This window comes from Anoplophora glabripennis, unplaced genomic scaffold (assembly GCF_000390285.2).
Source record: "Anoplophora glabripennis isolate ALB-LARVAE unplaced genomic scaffold, Agla_2.0 scaffold46, whole genome shotgun sequence".
NCBI classification, from domain to species: Eukaryota; Metazoa; Arthropoda; class Insecta; order Coleoptera; family Cerambycidae; genus Anoplophora; species Anoplophora glabripennis.
In genome coordinates, this window is record NW_019416736.1 from 126,232 (window position 1) to 146,817 (window position 20,586).

At 33.1% G+C, this 20,586-nt stretch overlaps 1 protein-coding gene across 1 annotated transcript in view; it reads left to right on the plus strand.

The window, feature by feature from the left end:
* LOC108904239 (potassium voltage-gated channel subfamily H member 8) overlaps positions 1-20,586 on the plus strand; it is a gene marked incomplete at its 5' end in the record, with an annotated part of 144,268 nt that overhangs the window by 80,304 nt on the left and 43,378 nt on the right. The window contains 2 exons of the mRNA XM_023455359.1: positions 10,199-10,381; positions 13,882-14,081. Coding sequence (XP_023311127.1) covers positions 10,199-10,381; positions 13,882-14,081 — 383 coding nt within the window. The remainder of the gene's footprint in view (positions 1-10,198; positions 10,382-13,881; positions 14,082-20,586) is intronic.

Sequence of the window (20,586 nt, forward strand, 5' to 3'; positions counted from 1 at the left end):
TCAGGAAACACTTTATTTATTTTTTACGACGACGAAGCGAGCTCGGATTAATTGACGTTACTCCAATCTCCTGTTCAGGTAGCTTTACGTTTCAGCTTCACAGTAACGCTAATTAAGAAGCTGCAGCTGAATTACTCGTATTAATTGGTTGTCGCTATGTGAACCGTGACAATAAATGTTATGTGTAACGCAGAAGACTCGGCAGAAGATGCCTTCAAACACATTCATCACAGACAAGCTGATAAGATTTCAGTTAGTTCCTTTTCCTTCTCTGTATCAGAATGAAGAGAAATTTTAGATTGTTTGCAAAATATGATGTTAAATCCAATTATTTTAGCTATGACATTAACAAATTTCATTGCTGCAGACGTCGATTTAATTGTGTATGTAACAGGACGGAAGCGGTCTACGAAAACTTCAACATCCCGGAAATCTTTGCCAATTAAAATGTATTCACAATAGAACAGTTTATAACAGCTCCACCAAAAGCTGTTGGAAAAGTTTTGTAATTGCAAATTCGGTGAAACAACAGTCTTTATAAGTCTTTACCTCCAAAGGGATTAGACGAAATTCGGAAACAAGGAAGATAATATTACGATTTTACAATTATACTAACGTAGAGTATATGATTCAAAAAATATATTTTCTATGTGTTGGTTGGTGCAGTTAATAATTTTGCAAACCTTTTGACACCAAATGTAATGTGTAATGCAAATTATTCTTAAAATATAGGAATAAAATAACTCGTCATAGAAAGAATGGGTACCTCAAAATTGCTGTTTTGATTGGCCTGAACAAATCTAAAACGGATCTAAAGTGTAAAAGAAAATTGAAGCATTTCCAACAAAGTTCGATAACTTTTTCGTAGATAATTCAGTTTTCTGGGAAGGCTGATCAGATATTAAGATTAAAACTATTTTCTTTCTCTCTCTGTTTGTTATATTACGTAACGAAATCAGTCACTTTCATCCCAAATACGTGTTGTAGCATCAGGATTTTTTGTTGACAAAAGAAAATGAGAAAACGAGGGGTCACACTCCGAGTTAATTTTGCTTTCAGACGTTCGCCATTAAATCAAGTTAAATATTCATTCTCGTTGGAAAAATTTTAGATTTTACTTGCCAGGCAAGAGCGGGACCAGCATTTTAATGACATTTTAGATAATTTGAAACCTCTAATTTCGTATTTTTCTAGTAACTGCCTAACTTGTTACAACTTGGTGAAAAGTAGAATGTGAAGGAAGTAAACTTTCTGTTATTTTATTAATTTGGTATTGAGCTTATATACAGGCTGTCTACTATAAGATGGCCACTCCTATGAATCTCGCTTAATATACGTCGCACGTCAAAAATGTTTATATGTATTTAGTTGCATTTTTTGAGGCCTTTATGCTTGTAAAAACAAATTTGAGATCCATAGCCAACTTTATGAGAAATCATAAAAAACAAGAAAAGTACCGAAAGTTTAGCACCGTCTAACTTTTTTATTTTAAGAGATAGAGAAAACTTATTATAATAAAATTTCATGGCAAAATTGATATATTTCACCTAGTGCAATCAGATTTTTAAAATATCATATGTAATTTGCTGCTCCATCTACGCGGGCAAAAAAAAATTGTCATCGATGCAGGCTGTGGCTACAAAAAATTGCTTTTTTTTCTCTTTCATGCGATATACTACATGTTGCCTGTATCTTTTATATTTATTACAATTTTTATAATTTTGGTATAAAACATTTTCGTGTAAACGTAGAAATTGTTGTAGACACGTGTCAGCTACTTATAAGAAATTTATTAAATAACGAGCGTTCAAATAAAAACGTGGTCGAAGTTGGCTCTGACACATTGGACGTAGGGAGTAGCTTATAGCGACCAACTTAACCTCATTTCTCAACGAGCTGTATAGCAGCTGTCACTTTCAATAACGTTAATGACTATATAACTTTATTTTAAAGAATAATCGTGATAACAATAACAAACAATAGAATACTTCCATATTCCATCAATCTTGCGTCCATTTCTAAAGTAGGACTCTATGATAAACACTTTTTGTTCTTGAGAAAACACCATTTTAAACGCTTTTTAAAACGAAAATATTCAAATTGATAGCGGCGATATAGCGCTTTGACAGATGACGTTTAAGTTCATTTGTACGCTACGCCCTACGTCCAAATTTTCAGAATCAACTTGACCACGTTTTTATTTGAACGCTCGTTATAAACTTCTTTTATGCAAAATACACACATTATTATAATATTGGTTTCTTACTTTAGAGAAAACTGAGCCTTCACCATTGTTCTTGCACAGACAAAGTAGCTTACGCTAAATGTAGCACGCTATGAAAATAAATGTGTTATCCCAGTTATGTCATTATTTAACAAATTGTTTATTGTTATTGTTACAGTTTATACATAACTGTTGGTTTCGAAATTGATACAGTTAAGTGAGATTTGAGAGAGAGAAGTGAGAAAAATTAAAATTTTGAATAATAATGATATTTTCACATATTGAGAAGTGTAATATGTTTGTATTGTACTATCAATGCAATTCTTTTCAAACACTTGCGGAATTAAGGCAGTCAAACTTTTAACACCCTGTATATTTGAAACAACTACAGAATGATACAGATGATACCTGCATGCTAAGATCCACCTTTCACTTGCAACAAAATGAGGTGTATTTTAATAGATACATTTTTTACAATAAACTGGATATTGCTGTTTAATATAACTGTTATATAGTCCAATCAGCTGGAAGTTTTGCCTGTGAAGTTTTAAGGAAGTTTTGAAAATTGGTATATTTATAGATTTTGACGTGCTCTTTCCGAATTTTTATTTTGCCACCATTTTTTTTCCGGAAGTAGCCGCCATATTTTTCATCGATATTTCCTTTCCGACTCACTTTACGGTGAATATAGTTATATAATAAATTAAACTAAAGAACATTTCCTATAATTTATGTATCAACCTTTTTTCTGTGAAATGAATAGTTTCGACGTACGAGCGCCGCAAAATCTACTCCAACACACGTATTGGCCAACAAACTCATTTCCACACCACCATGAGGTAGAGTTCCTGGCGCGTTTTTTTTTTAGTGGTATCCCCAGTAGGCCTAATCCACTGTTGACTAAATTTAGTGCATTCTCGTTAGCTTCGCTATCCCTGATGGACCGTTTTACGAGTTCTTCGTCTTCAGAACTGAGCAAAACCTCACGGATAGGAAGTTCTTCCAAGTTATCCGCGATAGGGTTCTCTTCTTCGTCTTCATCACCTTCTTCCTCGATTTCGTCGAAGGTTTGCTGTAGAACTATCTCCGTATCTTCCTCTTCATCACTGTCTTGCAAATCGACATCCGAATTATCGCAGGTACCATTGCAACTCGCGCAGAAAACGGAGCAGCAGCCTTTCTGCATCCACAGACTCCCCGATATCCTTTTTTACATTTGCAAGAAATTAGTTTTAGTAAGTTTGCTGGAGCTAGGGGCTCGAGTGTGGTGAGGAATTAGCACATTCTTGCTTTTTTTCCATCCCTACCGATCTGCAGTTTTTCCAACTTCATACCACTGCTGAACCTGGTGATAGGTTAGGAACGAATGTTGTGCTGCTGCTTCTGTCTATGGCAGCGATGCAATATTAATTTTATTTTTAAATGCTGACTTCGTGAAGCATGTATATCTGTAGGCGTACTTTTACGCCACTGTAAGGAGGAAACGTTCTCCAGGTTCAGCAATGCTTTCCGGGTCAGCATTTGGGTTTTTACATACCCGAGTTCGCTTAAATCTCGTTTCTTTCGGAGTACATTGGCGCCTTTTATTTTCCCTTGATTGATGTTTTCTGCTGCTGTTTTATCTAGGATACTTTCTGTTGATTATATTCGTTGCAAAATGGTTCCTTTTCCTGGTTTCAGAACATATATGTTTGAACGCGTAGATAGAGCCGTTAAAAGAATAAGATCTACATCTTCGCCGATAATTATAATGGAATCAAATGTAGATGAAATGCTAATTGCCGTATTGAGGCCATAGTAGGCCGGATTTTCAACGCGCAGTAAAATATTTTTCGTTGATATACGAAATACGCGTGTTGGAGCGCTCGTACGCCGAAACTATTCATTTTACAGAGAAAAAGGACACTTCACAGACAACCCCCTTCTTGAGCGCCAAATGATTGGACTATATTATTAACAGAGATAATAACGTGAATCAAAAATCAAACTGTGATGATTAAATTTTGATGCGAAGTGTAAGTATATCATTTTCATTCAGACGCATATACAAATAGTAAATGTTTTGGCTTTTAGATCTAAAATTGACTCAATTTTCAATGAAATAAAAAACCTGGCCTTTATCGAAAATTAAAATTCGTTGAGATATAAAACACCTACATAATTGAGATTTTTTACAAAATATCAAGTTGCTAAAAATCACCCTTGTTTTTTTATGCTCCACTTCACCCACAATATCTGCATGTACCCTGGGACCATAGAAAAAAATCCGATGATTTTAAATATAGCGCTGCCCACCAATCGGTTTTTATCCCCTCTAATCCGATAGGGGCCCTCATATTTTAATGCCAGTATAAATTTGACGATTCCAGAAATTTATTCCGCCCACCTCTCCGCCGTAACCTTTTCTATTATCCGTAAAATATTTAGTCTGTGGGATTCTGAACAAGATTAAATATCTGTTCTAATGCAATTGAGGCGAGGTCTGTTTCGGAGAAAATGAAATCATTCCGCCGTATTATTATTACATTATTTCCCTTTATAAACCTGCCGTTGACGACGTCGGCGAATAATTCACTACATAGCATTGTCCGATATCAAATTTACTGTATCTAGATGTATTCTGAAGAATACTTTGTTTGTAGGTGCTTGCGGAACTTTATATTAATACAGATTGCGAGATTTTATGTGATCACACCGGCATATAGAATCTAATTTTGAAAACCCTTAGTTTTAATAACTTATTTCTTTATTAGTCCAGTTGGTAGAGGTTCGGCCTATGTGAAACCTTGATAACCAGGAAATAACTACACAGGCCTACTTTAAATGATGAGTACAATAACAGGCTAGTTTGCTGACAAGTATTTTATCAGGAAAAAAGTTATTAACAATTTAGGACATGATTTTGTTCGTAATAAAAATAGCTACAAAATGACGGCGGTCCGATTACGAAATTTGCAATAACAAATCCGTGAGATTGAATAATAGTTTTGTATTTCAAAATTAAGCTGAGGATGGCTACTGAAAGACGAAACGCCACAATAGCAACCTGATTCCCTATTTGAATAGCTAAACGAAAATGTACTAAAGAAAATGTTTCCAATCTTATTGATAAACAATTTCTAAAACCAACAAACATTTTTACAGTTTCTCTTAGTTAAAAAAGTATGCTGCATTACTGTGCCACAAATGAATCTAAACATGTGATCTGCTAAACCGCTAGCAAAGTTCTCTACACACATACATGGTAACACCACACCTGATGATCATATTTGGTTGAGACAAATCAGGCCATGTAAATTCACACTTTTATTCATATATTCAGGGTGATTCCGTCATTAATTTTAAGGGAAGATAGGGGAAAATGAGTAGAATACGAATACGCGATTAAAAAACTTTTAAAATGCATATCTACGCTGGAAAGAAATATTTTTAAATCATTAATTAAATCCCTATTCGGACCGGTCCTGACCGTTGAACTACAAAGATTTATCGAGAGTAAATCTTGACCGTACCGTATTAGTCGGTCACTAACCTAGTTTTTACTGCGTTTTTAATACATAGTGAACGACAAGGAATAAAAAGATCTTTTTGCCTAGACACATGAATAAATATGATATTTTTTACATTTTAAATATTAACAAGTGTTATTTACTTGTTAATGAAAACAACTGTAGGTATAAGGATAAGAATTATTGTTTTCGAATGTTAGGTTATTACAATTTAGTGTTTTTAATATTATTAGCGTTTTCACAATGGTTTATAATTGAATATGAGATATTAACATTATGTTCTATTCAGATTGTAGTACCTACAGGGTGTTTCATGGTAACGGCCCATTATAATTATTTCAGAGATTACTTTGATTTGAATTTTGAAAATTTGGGATACCGGGTATACGGGCATGCCCTTCTCAACTAAAATAATGACGTCTACGTACCACTTCCGGTTATACCGGAAGTCGTCATCAACTTGCTTATTTTAAATGGAACACCCTATATATTATTGCAATGTTGGATTCTACGTGTTATTTTATGTGGGATTTTATGAAGTTTCCCTATTCCTAAAACTAACCGTTTTCGAGATATTTAATTTTTTTCACAAAAATGGTGAGAAACAGTGACTAGCTTCAAACCATGTGCATTTTATAGTAAGAAAGATGAAGCAACAATATTGATAGGGGGAATAGCTAGACCCCTAAGCTTCCCATCCATACTTTCAAAGTGGCTTAATTGCATACAGGGTGCTAGAAATTTAATACCGAGTTTAGTTAACTAATAATAGATAACTTAAAAACTAGAAGAGATAGGTATAGGTAACCCTGATACCGTTCGAAAAAGAATAAAATTGTGTATCAGAATATAGAAAAACATATATCCATTTAAAAAAAAAAACGACTTATGAAGGTTTGAAGTTAACTAAACTCGGCATTAAATTTCTATATTGCAAATTTCGTAATCGGACCACCGCTATTTTGCTAGCTATTTTTATTACGAACAAAATCATGTCCTAAGCATTTTTTCGTACAGTCATCCCGCTGAGTTATTTAAAAAAAAATTTTTCACGATTATATTGTTAATAACTTTTTTCCTGATAAAATACTTTGTCAGCAAATTAGCCTGTTATTGTACTCATCATTTAAAGTATTCCTGTGTAGATATTTCTGAGTTATCAAGGAAATGGCACCAACAGTAACTTTTGGCCTCTGTCGACTGGACTATATATAAACTAAAGTTTCTTCAAAAAAATTCACACTTTTTCAAAAAGTGTTAGTAAGTACATATATCTCCTAATATGCGACATCTAAAACTTGTCACTGAAGATAAGGAAGTAATTGTCATTTTTCAAGTACAAGAAATGTCAAAACTAGTGCTAGTCCAGGCAGAGCCATAAAAACAGTCATAAGATACAAGAGTAACCAAAAGAAATACCCAAAATATATTTAGTGCAACTGGGCTCAGTTGAAAGTCTCCTAATTCGTACATTTTCAAGAATCTAACTCGCCTTCTATGGAGGAGAATCGTCCAGTTCACACGACATGGCGCACAACGTGGGGCTCGAATGTCCGAAACGTCAAAGGAATATGATGGAAGATGACAATATGTTAAAGCACGTATGTTATAATATGATTTGAACCCATTTATAAAAGAATATGCTTCTTTAATTAGAAGCTTCTGTACATAGTTTGGAATGCAGCTGGACCTGTTACTGTTACTTAGTTATTTAAAAAAATAATAATTAATTTAATATTATATATAATAATTCAATGTTCATCTTGATTTATAGGATTAGGTAACAGTTACTGAACCCAATATTGCAGTGAATCAACAAAAACGATTGAATGAATAATAACAGTTGATAGAGAACATTTTTTAATAAAATAAGTTCATATAAATATAGGTCTTAAAACGCTTCGTTTGCGAAATATAGGGTGTGGAAAACAAACACTTTTAAGAATTTTTCTTAATACCTCTAAAAGACCAAATGAATTTAAAATTTTATGTATATACATAAAATTTTAAAAATTACTGATCACATCCCTAAATATTTTTTGAAAACAAGTTATTTGTGTACTATGTACAACTATATGACTTACAACAAATTGCTGTCAGTCATTAAATCTTGGTAGTCTATTTTTCAGCCACCTATGCCTAAAAAACTTAAATCTGATTAAAAAAAACGCAGTTGAGCTAAATATTTTTCACTTACAACAGGATTTTAAAATTAAAAAGTGCATATTTATTTTGATTCAGGAATTATTATGTCACAAAATAACGCTACTATAAAACCCTACAAAATAGTATATACCTCTATAAAATATATTGCACATCTCTCTACGTAGCTAAATGATAATAATTACTATTTGTCCAGGCACTAAACTTTATATTCGGTTTTTACCTTTTATGCGGAGGATCAACAATAAACTCCAAACATAAAACAAATGTAAACACATTTGGAACTGTAGTGAAACTATAATAAAAGTTCCTGTATCAGGGCACGTAATAAATTACAAACAGCCCCTGGGTACTTGATTTTACCGATCATATTCTCGCGTCAGGCTAATGGACTTTTTTTTACTAATATCTTTTATTAATATCCATATTTTGACATTATCTGTAAACCATCCGTATTTGCAACTTAGAAAAATGAAACCAATTAGAAAGTTTGTAAATTTTTAACAGATTATACATATATTTTGCCTAACAGTTTCACACAAATATTTCATCAAATAGTATCTAGATGGCGCTAGTGTAATGTAACAAATGAAGTATAATAACATTGCGCAGCTTGACTACATTTTATATTATAAACATAAAACCATTTCAATTAGAAATTTGCTCTGAGAATAACGATTGCAAAAAAAACATGCTATTATAAAAACTGATTTTCATAAATCTGCTCCTGACTAATTGTAAGTATCATCGACTTTCCAAAAACACTGAGTTTTTACTATGTACTTTCCACTTTTAGATCACTTGTTATTGATCACCTGTTATTGACTTATTAATTATGATTATTGAAAATTTATTTTTATAATCAAAATTACAATTTAGTAAATGAAAAATAGAATAATATAAATGAAATTCTTTAAAATAAAACAATAATATTTTATTTTTTTATATTGTATAATTCATTTATATTTATACACTGAAGACCTTTTTCAGTGACTAGCATTTGCTTAAATTTCTTTATTTTTAAATCATGTATAGGTATGTATTTTTTCCATTTGTCATTAACACTGACTTTCATTAAAAAATATGAACCTACATATATTCTCGTAGCCAGTCCATATACCTACTTTTTGATTTTTTAATACGTTTATCCCCATTAGAAAGTTATGACGATAATTCCTTGTTTGGATTCCGGGGGGATCCCAGTAGAGTTGAAAAGTTAACGGAGCTCCCGGTTCCACGAGACACTAAATACTTGATAATAAAATTGTATCTTGTTTAACTGAAAACATAAAGCAGAAAGTTCTGCTGTTTCATTAGGTTTACTTAACTTTCATCAAACACAATGCAGACTATGGGCGTTTCGCTTGCCTCGCAATGATGTCCAAAATAATTCCAAGATCTAATTAGAAGTGGAGCTTTAAAAATAATAAACTATTACACCTTTTATTATATTAAGTCAGAATAAAACATCATTTAACGATGTATTACAACTTAATATCGATTTAGATTACTAGAAAATTAGTGTTTGATGATTTTATTTTATTGTTATCTGGATGCATATATATTCATTAGAATGCACGTAGTGAGTTTGCACGTATAGCGACCCTAATTTGTGAAAACAGAGAGAGTTTCTGCTTGACTTGCCAAGAAGTCTAATTAAAACACTAAATACGTTCTCAGAGAGCCACTATAGAATTTAAACGAGCCTTTATTTCAGAAATTCAGGCAAACTTTCATAGGATCGGTATTAAGGCTTTTCGCGAGCGTTGGATAATTCTCTATTATTATCTGCACTGAGCTAAATATCAGATAAAATTGCGCTAAAATCAGTATCAGGAGTACATACCAATTAATATAAATTGCTTTGATTTTATCACTACGTATACTTAAATTTGAAAAGCAAAAACCAGTGGTTCACATTTTTTCTATAAAAAAATATTCTTTTCGATGTTTATAAAGGTATACGAGTATAATGTGCCATGACATCGGCAAAGTCAGAGTTGAATTGTAGATAAAAACCTGTTCTACGACGATTAAATCATATACTTCTCTAGTTGCAACAAGGAACTACGAAAATGTTTGCGTAGACCGACACGAATAAGTTTGCATCTGATATAGCTCCGTCCACAAATAATACGCGCTAGGGCCATGGACAATTCTTCAGAAAAGTATTTGTACTTATTTCCAAGGATATTTTAATAATTAGATACTGATTTATAAGGCTAACTTGCAGCATCTTTATGCTCTGAATGTTTATACACTTGCTGTGAGTAGCCTTAGATAACATTGTGATATTTTTTAGGGTGGATCCACACGTTAGCGGACAGACTACATCTCCAGCACGTTTCCAATGTTACCAACTTGGACGCCTACGTCACAGCGCTGTACTTCACTTGTTCCAGTTTGACAAGCGTTGGTTTCGGAAACGTCAGTGCCAACACCACCAATGAAAAGATCTTCAGTATATGCGTCATGCTTATAGGAGGTAAGAAATTACTTTTATTTATTTCCCTTCTATAAAGCGTGTTAATGAACTGATGTCACAAATTTGTATCGGAAGTTTAAAGTGATAGAAAAAAAAGCTAATTAAAATGTGTTTAAAATTGTTTTGGAATTAAATTGAGGTTCCAACTAAACAAAAAAATTTCCAATATCATTCATAAACAATGTTATAAGTTTACTATGTCACCTGTTGTACAAACTGTTCCTATGTGGCGAAGTTCTCTGCAATACAATTACAGCAAATAAAATTACATCCCACTTAATGCGACTTACTTCCAAAGTAGGAGTCTCTAGACGTAACCTAGCAGAAAGTTCGAATAGCTAAAGTTTCATCCATTTGATCCAAACATCACATCTACTAACCTCAGTTTCAACTGGGGCATAAATCTGGATATTCAATTTTGAGAAAGTTTTATTACGCCAAGATTAAGTCACGATTTCCCTTTAATATTAATAATCCAATCGCTGCCACAGGAACGTCTCACTTAGAACTTAGTTTCGTCTACTAAGAGTGAGGCGTAATCATAATAAGCATTGAATGAATTTCAGAGTTATTTTTGCTTCAATATAAAACATTTTACGTCTATAATTTTTGAAAAAATATACATCTTCCTGAGTATATTAAAATCCTTAGCCAAGTTTATGACACGTGCAGGTTATTAAAAATTGTACATAAGTATTTCTTTCCGACTTAAATACTTTTAAATGTCAGATAATATCAGATGTTAAATACTTTTGAAACAATTGTTTCGACTTGCCATATCAGCTGCAAAATATATACGAGACATAAATATGTCGACATCAATAAAGCCAGAGAGAAATTATGTGAAAGTAAGAAAGAACGGCGAATAAAAAAGTCACGTTGAAATATGCTGCTGTTGTTTTACGAAGCTTTTAACATTTAAGTGCAATTTGGTTGTAATTCCATCAGTTTCTCATGCTATGATAAATGCCCAAGAAAATAATGGACCCTTTTGTTGCCAGTGGCGAAGGTCTAGCTATAAAAGAACCCGCTTAAATGACTGGAAAAGTTAATTTTTTTAATTGAATCCCTTTTCAAGTTTAAAATTAATTATGATAATCGTCATTAACGCTGCAATGATCTGTTGTTTATACAGGGTAGCCGCTGAGGTATCCGAGATACTTCGTATATGAATTATATGACTAATTCTAAGCAAAAACGATTCTATTCACTTTTCCCCAATTTCCAATGGTTCTTGAAATATCGGGGTTTGAAGTTGACGGGTCGTATGGGTCGTTGCTAAAGATTAAATTACGTTGTTGCGACTAGAGCGCTAGGTAATTTAATAATTAGCAACTTGGTTGGGATTAGAAAAAAAATGTTGTTTGTCAGTTCTTTGATTGTCGTCGTTGACAATTGGTTATTTTTTATTTTTTTAATTTATTTAAATGAAGAATAGGCGCCATGATTTTCATGTATAGATATTGCAATGGTAGTACCACCGTCTCAGTTAGGGAATATCAACGATGATACCCCAACCGACGTCTTCCAGACAAGTTAACTTTCAATAGATCCTCCACAACTCCTCGATTAATAGGTGCGTAAAGAGTTCGTCTTTGTGAATGATGCAGCAGCAATAATTTGCACACTCTTTCAAGAACACTTCTCTGTGACGAAGCTAGAATTACAAAAGATATAATCAACAATTTCCACAACAATCATGTGTGGACAATCGAAAACTGTCATGCTGTTCGAAAAACCCATCAGAGAAGATTCTCTGTAAACGTTTGGACTGGAATAATTAATAAGTTATCGGACCACATTTCTTCGCCGGAAATTTGAACAGCGGGCTTTATAGAAAACGTTCTACTTCTACTACTTCAGGACATTGCTGCTCAAATCAGAAGGACGATGTTCTTTTTACATGATAGTGCTCCATCCCATTATGGAATGGGGTCACTAATTTCCTCTAGGAAAAATACCCAAATCGATGGATAAGTCGTGGTGCTCCCATTGCTTGGCCACCGCGATCTACGGATCTCAACCCATTGGACTTTTTCATATGAAGACATGTGAGGACACTTACCTATTCAATGGAAAAGCCTAATTGCAGGGATCAGCTGAATGAGAAGATTCATATAGCGTTTGATGGAGAACTACAGCTGAACTCGAGAACTTCGACAGATGATGCAGTTATGTATTGCACAAGGTAGTGGTCACTCATATGAGGACATGTGAGGACACTTACCTATTCAATAGAAAAGCCTAATTGCAGGGATCAGCTGAATGAGAAGATTCATACAGCGTTTGATGGAGAACTACAGCTGAACTCGAGAACTTCGACAGAGGATTCAGTTATGTATTGCATAAGGTAGTGGTCACACTGAGCAGCTTTAATTATTTCGTTGTCATTATTCTTTTATTAAAATAAACCATTTTTTTTCTAAGCTCTCTAGTCACAACGATGTAATTTACGCTTTAGCAGCTACCCATACGACCTGGCAACTTTAAGCCCAGATCTTTTAAGCACCATTTTTGATTAAATTTTATCATGCAATTCATATACGAAGTATCTCGGAGACCTTGGCGGTCGCCCTGTATATCTTGGAAAGAAATGTTTCAGTTTCGTAAATGATTGGACGTCTGCTGATGGTATTGGATGATTCCAAAAACTTATTTTGCTGAGTATGTTAGGAGTAGTATGTTAAAAAAATGATCAGTTGCAGGGGTTTGTTTTAAAAAGTTCCTGCAATATACAATTACAATAAGAATAAAAATATAATTATTATCGTACTCTACTTCTTTTAAAATAAAATGGATTTATTCTGTCGAGGGCCTAACTTAGTAAATCCTCTAGGGATTTTTCAGAGTCGAGAGAAATGACATTTTTCCTATAATGAGGAGGCTGCTCTCAGCTTTAAATTAACTGACTACTGTAAGCTCCCTATTTAATAGAAGTATTATTTGCTAGTCTCTTTTGATTTTTAGCTACACAGAAAAAAAAACATTGTCATAAAAATTGTGATTATTTTTACACGTAAAATTATTACCAGCAAATTGAAGATCTTCTCAGATTTTCAAATAGTATTTTATGAACATTTGATGAACGATTGTGTGAATTTATAGATAAGCTAGATTCAGTATGATTGATTGATTTAACACATAACAGAAGTTTTGAATTAAGTAACCTTTCCAACAATAAAAATTACACTTTAAAATTAGCATCAATGCACTAAAACTGATAGATATAAAAGTGTTAATGTGAACATTATATTTATTTGTGCTTGTTCAGCATCAGATGTATCTAAGTAATATATAAAGTCTCTCCCCCCATCCCTCCGTCCTTCCCTTCGACCCTGATAATAACAAGCTTAATTTCTTATTGAAATATCGAACTATAATTCCAATGAACTACAGGTTGCGGTAGAAATAATCAAGTAGGGACACATTAGGGAATCTAGATTCTATTACTGCCGCAATTTGACTCTAGTCAGCTAATAATCCGATGTTCATTGTTTCAGCCCTGATGCACGCCGTGGTATTCGGTAACGTAACGGCGATTATCCAGAGGATGTATTCGAGGAGATCGTTGTACCACTCCAAGTGGAGAGACCTGAAGGACTTTCTAACTCTCCATCAAATTCCGAAGGAACTCAAGCAGAGGATGCAGGATTACTTCCAGACCACGTGGTCGCTCAATCACGGCATCGACATCCACGAGGTGAGTTAATCAACACAAAGAAACATAATTCAGGTGACTCCTGAACATTTTCAGAAGAAAACTTGCACTGTTGTCAAATCTCATAAATTGAAGAAAATTTTATTAAAATGCAATTTGTACACCATCAGCTGTAATCTCACATACATAAACGAAAATTTAGTTTTTTTAAATAAGATAAACTATGAAACAGTACCTAACAAGTAATCTAACAGAAAATTCAAGCAGTAATAGATAAATAATGATAAATTAAATACACACAAATAATTAAATAATTTGTTTACTTACCTGATTTTTATAGCATATGACATACTTGAAATCTTGTGACTAATTGTTGAATTCTAGTACCAGGATCCTCTTCCACGTCGTTTAAAATTTGTTGATTTCTAACAACTTCTTCACTATCGGAATTTGTTCCCGCCCAACATAAGCATATCGGCCTTCAAAGTTCCTATAAATGTTGAACCAATCTTATAAACATTTTCTTATTTAGTTCTTCTTAATCGAGATATCCATCTGATATCGTCTCCTTGCAGCAGCGTCGTTTTCTCCTGACAAAATAGGCCCTAGTCATATCAACTTGCTTGATTCGTATACATGCTTTTTCATAATATCACACAGAACCTTGAGAGTTGTAACACAAAATTATACTGTACAGTCACTAAACACTGTAAAATAACTTTAGAAGATTATACACGCTAAATTGATAAGTCCTGCGCAGAGGAGGCTAGCCCCCGTTGCCACTCGTGAGCGTTCGAATCAGGATCGGATTCCGCTTAAATTTAAACTGTACATGGTGTACCGTTGAGCATTAGGTTACGGGTAAATAACATTAACATAAATTAGGCTTTTCCTGCTATTATATACAGGGTTAGTCAAAAGTATGGAAACCCCAAAAATCTCAGCGGGAAAGCATTTTTGAGATAAATGGTGAGAACAAAAGTTTCAGTATTTTCCACGGCACATCCGATGGTAAACTTAAGGTCAAGGTTTAAGGTAATATCGAGATCAAATCGGTTTTTTTTAATGGTGACCTTTCATTACGACCTCGGAAATGGAAGGAGTAGAAAATTCTGCATTGAGGACACTAAAAAATTGTCAGTCCCTTCTATTCCATTGTTATAAATAAAAAATGATAGCCGGAATAATCACTTGACCTCTCCCTTACCTTAACCATTGACTTTAAGGTCACGTTAAAAATCATAATAACATGTAAAATTCTACGCTCTATTACTTCTAGCGTCCAAAAACCGATATGACCTTAACATATTCTTTCAACCTTGACCTCAAGATCAAGGTCACTAAGGAGTGCAATCAGGTACCTACTCAGAGACTGTTACTCCCTCTGATTTCGTAGTTAAAAATAAAAAATTAAAGTAAAAATCAACATTTGACCTTGAACTGTCGTCATCGAATACGACCTTGAACCTTGACCTTGACCTCAAGGTGAAGGTTATCATCGGATGCGCCGCGAAAAATGCTGATACTTTTGTCCTCACCACAGTGATAATAATTTTTTTACCTTTATTTCCTCACCAGGTGATGTTTCATCAAACATCTTCAGAGCTATTTGCATTAATACTGTAGTCTACGTAAACTTTAACACATAAGTAAATGTACATGTCATTTGTTTCTAATGAGAAGCAAATAAGTCATACACAAGTACATTTACCGTCTAAACAAAAGTAAATGTCTATGATATTACTATTCAGCAAAGCATCTCGTAATCCTGTCTTCCTGAATGACATAGCATTTCTACCTTTTATGGTTTATAGATATGAGCAAATAAAAATCCTGCGGCTGACTCAAACTCATTCCGGGATAATATGCACGTATGCAGCGAAATGAAAGACGATAATTTGTTTTTTGTCCTGTGTATTGTGCATAATGGAAGAGCAGTAATGGTAGGTCCGTAGGAAATATAATATGCTCTATAGAGCAAATGCCAAACAGCTTTGTCGAGGAGTTGATATATTTTTTGTGATATTCCCCGGTGTTTTCAAACCCGCGGTATTAAATCACGGGTGTATATTTTCTGGAACATAAAGCTTCACGGTTTCATTTGACAGTGCAGGATTTTCTGTGGAAGAGAGGTGATAAAATTAGTTTGCCTCTCGTACCACTGGAGTCGTGAGACGATGTAATTTTGCTACTTGCTGAAATAAAATTACCTATCCAAGACGTTTACGCGGAAAAGGTACAGTGGAATTTGTCACCAGATAGCAGAAGCATGGAATACGAAGTTATACGTTTCATATTAAAAAAATTAAAGGAAAAATATTGTATGGAATATTAGTTTAGCAGAAGACACCACTATACTTTCTTATTATAAATACAACATCCTGTTTATTATTGCACGTTTGAATTTATCGCCAAATTTAAGGACCACTTTATTCAGTGAGCTCGGTTTTATTGTTTCAGGAAACCTTTCTTTTAAAAATTGATGTCGGTATTGCTTAAAAATTTGTGTTTTTGTATTAAGTAGTCTGAAAATTTCTAGTACATATTTAAAAATGTTCAGGACATAAAGCTTTATAATTTCTAAAACTTTTATGTATCTAATGATAACATTATTACTGAATCACCCTGTATATTCAGATTTTTTTCTGTTACCAATTTATCGTAACATTTTAGGATGCACATAAACTACAACAAAATTTAGTGTTAACAAAAATACAGGTATACCCAGATTTTCACTGAACAACATTCTTTACATAATTTTAACATACTTATATGTATACATATAAACGATTTATAATGGAAAAACTGTTTGTAGTTCTAACTACATTTTCCAGTTCGGCTACACCTCGCTCGATAATTTTCATGCCGCGTACCATAAATATTAACTTTTTGCTTGACATGTGAGGAACCGTAATTTTTTAAAGTGTTTCTGTACGACATTAATCGAGACGCACCCACTATATTTCTCACAGCCCATTTCTAAACTTTAAAATATTCATCTATGAATTAGATGCCCTCAAAACAAAATTCCACAGGATCCTAGACACGAATTATGAATAATACTTAATATGCATTAATAACAAATTCATTTGCTACGTATTTTAAACTCAGTGATTTTCATTTGGAGATTCATTTGCACACACTGTTATCAACGGTATCAATGAATTATCGGTAATGTATTAGGAAGATCATTCACAGACAAAAGAAATAATAAAGGCCCGAGGGCTGATCCTTGTGTAACGCCCAAAACTTTTCTTCAACTTTTATACCAGCAATTTCTATAAATTGATCTCTATACATACGTATCTATCCAGTTATATGTGTTATCTATAAATCCATATTTATACAATTTATTGAGTTGCAAAACATGATTTGCCATCATCGAAAGCTTTGCTCTCAATCCCAGAAACACACCAATGGTGTTTTTATATTTGCATGCAGTTCAATAAGTTCAAAATTGCAGTTTGTATTAATATTTAAATAAAGAATTACCTATATGCATATGCATTTAATATGCTAAAATAATACATGCGGATACAAAATAAAGTAATAAGAAAGTTTATTTTAAATAGAAATTCAAATAGAAAGTTTAACAAAAAGTGTCAAAAGCAGAAAAGTTTTTTACGATATTAATTGAACACATACAAACTAAATTTCATGACACACAGAACAAGGTTGAATTTAATATTTTAACGTAGATGAATAATATTTTTTGGGATTTTCGTTACAAGAACTTTCAAAATTTCTCAACGCAGCATATAATAACTATAATTTTCAAATGAAAAAGACCAAATTACTAAATAAGCATACAATTTTAGTAAAGATTACATTATTATTGTGCAGTAAATCTAAAAAAAAATAAAGAAAAACAAATTTTATTGATTTTTTTTTTAATTTGGGAATATAATTGCAAGATTTGCATAAAAGTAGTTGTAAAGACAGTATTTATATATAAAAAAATATCTTATATATTAGTTTCTAAGGATTATTTTGCATAAAAAAAGCTTAAGAAGTTTTTAGATTTAAAAACAATTTTAGCATAAACCTACAATTTGTCATAAAATGTTTTCATATAATGTGAAATTCTAGAAATGCTCATTTGTTTAGCATAAATCTATTTAAGAACTTATTTAGAATTTTCCATAGTTAATGTCTGAAATAAGTTACTTAAGGGCTTAAGGGCAAACATCGACCTGTAACAAAAGAAAACATTTGAATACTATAAAGATTTAACAAAATTTGTAAAATTTAAACGTCAAAATAAAGTGAGGTTATAATCTAAATAGTATAAATATACCTAATAATAAACAAACAAGTCTTATAGTCTTTCCGATATCAATTGAAGAACCAAGAGAATGACAGTATGTACCAGGTTCGGTCGCTGACGCAGCAACTCGGCATACCAATATTTGAAAAACTTGTTCCCATATTTATTTAGCCATACCCATATACAGGTCTGGTCGAACTAAACGTGGAGGTGGTAGAAATGTATACGCCCCGTTAAAGAATGCGAGCGCTGGCAAACGAAATACAAATACAGTTGCATTGGGCCACTAGGCAATAAATCTCAGCCGTTGACAGCTGGTCGACAAATTGCCCAGCAGTGCAGTGCAGCAATGCGGAATTTGGTGTGATTCAGGTAATTTTAATTCATTATAGGCACCTACTATTAATCATTGATATTACAATTGCGAAAGGGAGAAATAATATTATTAACATGGTATTTTGGAGACCTTTTGAAACGGAACAAAACAAAATTTGCCATCAATATAATAAAATTGTTTGAGGACATAAATAATTAAAATGAATATATAATAGAAATTTTCTGCACATTATATACAAATTATTATAATTTTTTACCTACATCGGAAAACTTTTTTAGGGACGCCTATGAAACTCATTAAATTTTATTGGCAGGCGTTTTTTTACATGTTCAAATACTTTACCTGAAAATACCCAGCGCAATCCAGGTGAGGAGACAAATAAACCAAGTTAATCAAAAATTTAGAAGTTATCTGTAACGTTAACAAAATACCTAGAATAAAATCTGGTCGTCGCATAGCCAGTATCAGGTGGAATAGAGTTTTCAAAGCGTCGCAAATAAGTAAAAGGTGATTCAAAATACCGAGCGGCCAAAAAAAGGTAGGAAGGAGGCAACTGAAAAGGCTAGAGGCTTGCAACAGAGTGTTAGCTAAGGATTAATATCACTAAATATTGGTTTAAGTTGTCAGCTGGAGGTTAGGGCAAGTAGGTGTTCTTTTCTAAATATAAAATTTAATATTTCTAAATTGTTTTCTTTAAATAAATATAAAGATATTCGTATTCCAATTTATCAAGAATATCATAAAAAACAGTACTTTCAATTAACCAAGTCAAAAATTGAGAGTTAAATTCAACACTAGACTATAGTTTGTCTGGGAGAATTCACTTCTGATAAAGAAAGATGTATCGAAGAAACAACATCGAGATGAAAATTTTCTTCTATTAACTTTAAAAGTTTCATTAATAACATCCTGTATTTTCTTTTACAACACACTGATTACACTTCACATTTTTCACATTATTTTAAGTCATTTATTTAGTTAAAAACTTCATTCACTGCTACGGCAGTTAAAAACATAAAGGGTCAGTGCTAAAATAGTATGAATAGAGTCATAAATAAAACATACACCTATGGAATCGCACAGTCTACATGTTGAGAATGAGTTGAGGTTACCACTTTGAACCTAAACTATAATCTGTATCTGCATGTGACACTTTTTTAAATCTAAATTTCAATTCGCAGTTAGTTGCCTGTCCATTTTCAACTAAACGAGCCTTTCTTGTTAACAAAATTACTTCTTCTCGTTTCCTTTGTCTGAAGGAAATATCCATAAAAATAGCGCGTCGATAGAATGGCAATGAAGCACATTAAATATTCTCGCATTATGCGAACACTTCAAAGATAAATAACTTCCTCATCGGAGTGTTAAGGGAAAGCTGTTCGTCCGACCCCCATCGTTAGGAAGAAATTCAAATTGAATATAAAGGAGATAACCTCGTCCGTGGAGAACAAGTAGGACAGTGTTTGCCAAACTGTATGATGGGAGATTTTAGATGTGCCAAGAGCAAAAAGCATAGGTAGAAATATTTGAGCATGGGGCTTCGTTGGATTAGTAAATACTATCCATTCATGCGATAATAAAAATATCAGAGGCAGAGAAAAGTTATAGATGAAATTGTTCTAAAATGAAAGTCCTATACAGGGTCGGAAAGTCCCCATGGTTCATCGGCCGTTACATGAGAGCGAAGTAAGTCATAGGAATCCGCGCGATAGAGAAGGATGGCTATAATGAAGGCGTCTCATAGTCACCGCCCGTTTCGCCCTTCCAAAAATAAGATTCACTTCCACTTGTAATTCAGCGATCTTTGTTTTCGTCGTTTGCCTTTTATGTAATAGATGTCACTACTTATACAATTCCGACTTCGTATTCCAATATGTTAATACAATCCGTTAACATCTTACGCGTCCTAAAAACGATGACACGATTTTCCTTTGATAAAAGAC